The sequence below is a fragment of the Chanos chanos genome, chromosome 15 (assembly GCF_902362185.1).
Source record: "Chanos chanos chromosome 15, fChaCha1.1, whole genome shotgun sequence".
Classification (NCBI taxonomy): domain Eukaryota; kingdom Metazoa; phylum Chordata; class Actinopteri; order Gonorynchiformes; family Chanidae; genus Chanos; species Chanos chanos.
Genome location: NC_044509.1, coordinates 4347447 through 4352446, shown reverse-complemented (window position 1 = coordinate 4352446; position 5000 = coordinate 4347447). Strand labels below are relative to the sequence as shown.

Here is a 5000-nt window from a genome sequence, read left to right as displayed (position 1 = left end):
TTGTTCAATGATGGGACGTCCCTGTCTGTTTTTTTAAGAGATGTAGCATTGGGGTGTATCAATAAAAAAATGTCATGAACAATGAACAAAAGTTTTTAAAATTTCGATGGTTCTTTTCCTCACCTCTTCTGGACCTCAAGGAAGAAGGAGTCTGTCCTCTTCATCTGGAGTTCGTACATGGCTCTCAGGATGTGCAACGGAGCATTCAAAGCATCATGGGTAATCTGCAACGCCCATAAAGAAACAGTCATCAGATTTGGGAAATCAAATCGAACAGAATGACCAATCACATCAAAATGACGAACTGTAACCACCTTTCTTATAATGCATATACAAAACAATTTCAGTTTTAAATTCTCTAGGCTCAATATCAGATAAAAAGAAACACTGGTTTCATTTCTGAAACTGGGCGTACTGGGACTTCTCACTGACCTGGAAGCAGATCTTGGTCTCCTCGTCCAGGCCCTCCAGGGGGTCGGGGTGGTTTGGGTCGGTTTCGTCAGCGCAGCAGCTGGAGTGATCCGAGTCGTGCTCCTTCTCTCTGTCCCTCTCCTCCTCCTTGTCTCCCTCCCCCTCTCCCTCCGTGTCCTCGGCCATGGAGTGGATCTCCCGTTTGGAGGAGTAGAGCATGATGGAGAGTATTTCCAGGTCGCGTAGGAGCCAGGTCTTACTGAAGCCTGTCCCTTTACTGCACTTTCTCACCAGGAGCTGAGTCAAACCAGACCGCTGGATCGCGTCCTGGGCCTGCTCCACACCGTGCTTCTGTATGAATGCGCACACACACACACGCACACACACGCATACACGCACACACACACACACACACACACACACACACGCACACACACACGCACATACACATACACACACACACACACGCACACACACACACACACGCACACACACACACACACGCACACACACACACACAGACACGCACACACACACAGACGTACACACACGCACACACACACACACACACAGACGTACACACACACACACAGACGCACACACACACACAGACGCACACACACACACACACACACACACGCACACACACACACACACACACGCACACACACACACGCACACACACACACAGACGTACACACACGCACACACACACACACACACACACGCACGCACGCACACACACACACACACACACACAGACGTACACACACGCACACACACACACACACACACGCACGCACACACACACACACACACAGACGTACACACACACACACACACACACACACACACAGACGTACACACAGATGCACACACAGACGCACAGACATATGCCAGTCAGATTCAGCATTGATTACTGCTTATAAATCTATTTTGTGTGTATGCTCATGTGTGTCCATGTGTATGTGCGCATGCGTGTGTGTGTGTGCATACATGCAAGTGTGTGTGTGTGTGTGTGTGTGTGTGTGTGTGTATGTATACCGTACCTTGAGTGTGTTGTAGAGTCCCTTTAAAGCGAGTGAGAGTAACCATCTGTGTGTGTGTGTGTGTGTGTGTGTGTGCGTGTGTGTGTGTGTGTGCGTGCGTGTGTGTGTGTGTGTGTGTGTGTATGTATACCGTACCTTGAGTGTGTTGTAGAGTCCCTTTAAAGCGAGTGAGAGTAACCATGTGGCCTCCACGGCGTCAGGAGCAGTGCTGTCCACTCCCACCTGCAGGAGGTGCGTGACGATGGAGATGAAGTTGCGGAGGTACCGGCTGAGATGGGCGGAGGAGTCGTCCTGACTGGCGCTCCTCGTCTGGGAGTCAGGACCGCTGCAGTCCTGGGCCTGAACCAGCTGGTAGTCCTTCACTGTGGACAAACCCGAGAGAGGCGTCAGCTGAGCTGTCTGAATACCAACACGGGCATTATTAACACACTATCACAGATGTCCTCACGAACCACACTGTGTTCAGGTGATCACCAGTTGTCCAAAATGTTTATTTTATAATAATCACATATTAGCAGTTTTGTAAGAACCATTACAAAAATTCTGTGTGTAACTGCCACAGGGTGTTTAATGAAAGTGAGATGGAATTATATGAAACGTAACTGTGGCTATTAAGCTAATAATTGCACAGCTGAGGTAGAGAGAGTGCAATTTCGGTTTGCTCAGTGCTCCTAAATGTCTTTAAGCCCTGCAGTCTGCTAAAGGGACAGAGCTCATTTGATTATCACACAGTAAAGGTGGTGTGAACGGGACAGAATCAGTTTTAGCAGGACAACTGCACTCACTCATGTGTGTTTATACTCATCTGTGTTTTTACTCATATGTGTTTATACACGTGTGTTTATACACATGTGTGTTAATACTCATGTGTGTGTTTATACTCATCTGTGTTTATACACATGTGTGTTAATACTCATGTGTGTGTTTATACTCGTGTGTGTGTGTTTATACTCGTGTGTGTTTATACTCGTGTGTGTGTGTTTATACTCGTGTGTGTTTATACTCGTGTGTGTGTGTCACCTAGTCAAAACCCTTCCACCCTCAGAGACACTGGGGGAAAAAAAAATTAAACTGTTGTTTAAGTGAGAAAACACGGTTGCAAACTTGCAACGGGAACTGAACCAAGGCTTAGAACCCGTACTGCAAAAGCTGACGGGCCAGACGGGTCGGACCTGCGTCCACGGGTCATCACATCACGTGGCCTTTTATGTAAATTACCGAACTGGGCTGTAAATATACCGTACAGGTAACTGTAAATGACTGAACTGCCACCTGAACCCATTTTGAATTGAATTTTGCTTTACGAAACGGAATGTGACCGTAAAAAGGAAAAGAAACAACGCGGAGAGAGAGTCGTGAAGACCGAGCTCTCCGTGTCTCTCGAGACCTTACCCGTCCTGCGTTTGCGCGTCTTCACGTCCACCACCGCGGCCCGGTTCTTCTCGGTGAAATGCTTGAGCAGGATCATGTTGTGCTGTTCGTTGGCGTTGTCAATGAACACCGCCTGCGTGCCCATACACAACACCTGCAAAGGATGATGGGAATTCATCATGCCTGGTATCAAGTCGCATCGTTAACGGTTCACGGTTAACGGTTCACGCTCGATACATAAGAAACGTGAACGATCGTTACGGGGTTTTAGGAGAGACACTCAAAGATGTTACTCCTCCCTGTACACGCTAATGTTATCCAGTGCATGCATGACAGAGAGACAGTCAAACAGACAGACAAGGCAGGCAGACAGATACAGGCAGACACACAGGCAGGCAGGCAGGCAGACAAACAGCTGGATAGACACAGTCAAACAGACAGGCAAACAGGCAGGCAGGCAGACAGTCAAACAGACAGGCAAACAGGCAGGCAGGCAGACAGTCAAACAGACAGGCAGGCAGACAGTCAAACAGACAGGCAGGCAGACAGTCAAACAGACAGGCAAACAGGCAGGCAGGCAGACAGTCAAACAGACAGGCAGGCAGACAGTCAAACAGACAGGCAGGCAGACAGTCAAACAGACAGGCAAACAGGCAGGCAGGCAGACAGTCAAACAGACAGGCAGGCAGACAGACAAACAGACAGGCAGGCAGACAGACAGGTCATACCTCGGGGAAGCCCACCAGGACCAGAAGTGTGAAGAGATTGGTGCGTCTGAGTTGCTGTGGTAACTGTTGAATGCAGTGATCAGTGAAGGCGGCTATAACCGAACCCCACTGAGGATACGCGTTCAAACTCCGCAAGATATCTGCTACTGAGCATGCCCAGTCCAGACCTATACGACTGGTTTACCATAAACACACACACACACACACACACACACACACACACACACACACACACACACACACACACAAAGCAGAGAATTGAAAATTAAATCAAATATGACATTGAGCACACACACATAAAAAAACATGGACCGTATATAACCAGTCCAAAAATAAATAAGATCTCCCAGGTGAAACATTTCCGTCATTTAGTCCATTTGAAGTGACTGATTAAAACCACATAGACCATTACTCACTATCAGTTGAATTTAGTCAGAGGTAAAATTCTGCAGAGGCAGGGCAGTATTTTGTTTGATATTACCAAAACACAGAAGGCTCAGACAAGCTGATAACAGTGAACTGTATAGTGATTATACTGATTTATTCTTTCTCTGTCCTTAATTTTGTTTACAGGAGTCAACGGGAAGGCCAGAACCTGCTGAGGCTGCAGGAAGTCCTGAATGATGAATAATATCCGATCACAATTCACGATCTGACCTCCTCTGGACACTACAGCCCGGAGACAGCTCAGTTCAACAGCCTTACTGACCTCCTCTGGACACTGCAGCCCGGAGACAGCTCAGTTCAACAGCCTTACTGACCTCCTCTGGACACTACAGCCCGGAGACAGCTCAGTTCAACAGCCTTACTGACCTCCTCTGGACACTACAGCCCGGAGACAGCTCAGTTCAACAGCCTTACTCAGACTGTAATGTAGGTTTACTGGACTGTGTCAGTCTCTGTGTTTCACTCAGACTGTAATGTAGGTTTAATAGATATTCAGGTTCACTGTGTCAGTCTCTGTGTTTTATGCAGACTGTAATGTAGGTTTAATGGATATTCAGGTTCACTGTGCTGGTCTCTGTGGTCTTACCTGTCCAGACACACTGCTCCTAGGCTGTAGAGGAGTTGCGTGGTTCTCCAGCCGTGTGTGTCTGGGACAGCCGCGTCTCCCAGGGCCAGGAGCTCACACTTGTCGGCCAGGGCCTCGGTGACGGCGGCGTCGGCCTCTTCCGGAGAGATCCGCAGGAGCAGCTGGCCCAGGAGCCCCAGGGTCAGGTGGTAGGTCTCGTTCAGGCAGCCGGCGTTGGAGATGACCACGCGGAACAGCAGAGGGAGAATGGGACTCAGGCCGGACAGGGACAGGGCGTGGCCCTGCGGAGGTCAAAGGTCAAAGGTCAATTGACTGCCTCTGTCCGGTCCCATTCTTTAGAGTAATGTTTTTTTTGGTTTTTGGGCTTTTTTTTGAAGGTGAATTAAATCTTAAAGAGAATAGCGGGTT

The 5000-nt window shown here is 48.5% G+C and overlaps 1 protein-coding gene across 1 annotated transcript in view; it reads right to left on the bottom strand.

The window, feature by feature from the left end:
* zzef1 (zinc finger, ZZ-type with EF hand domain 1) overlaps positions 1 to 5000 on the bottom strand; it is a 49301-nt gene that overhangs the window by 12124 nt on the left and 32177 nt on the right. Inside the window, exons 40-45 of the mRNA XM_030792698.1 lie at positions 4593 to 4873; positions 3560 to 3734; positions 2853 to 2985; positions 1596 to 1822; positions 433 to 762; positions 124 to 224 (exon numbers count right to left, since the gene is read on the bottom strand). Of these exons, the coding sequence (XP_030648558.1) occupies positions 124 to 224; positions 433 to 762; positions 1596 to 1822; positions 2853 to 2985; positions 3560 to 3734; positions 4593 to 4873 (1247 nt within the window). The remainder of the gene's footprint in view (positions 1 to 123; positions 225 to 432; positions 763 to 1595; positions 1823 to 2852; positions 2986 to 3559; positions 3735 to 4592; positions 4874 to 5000) is intronic.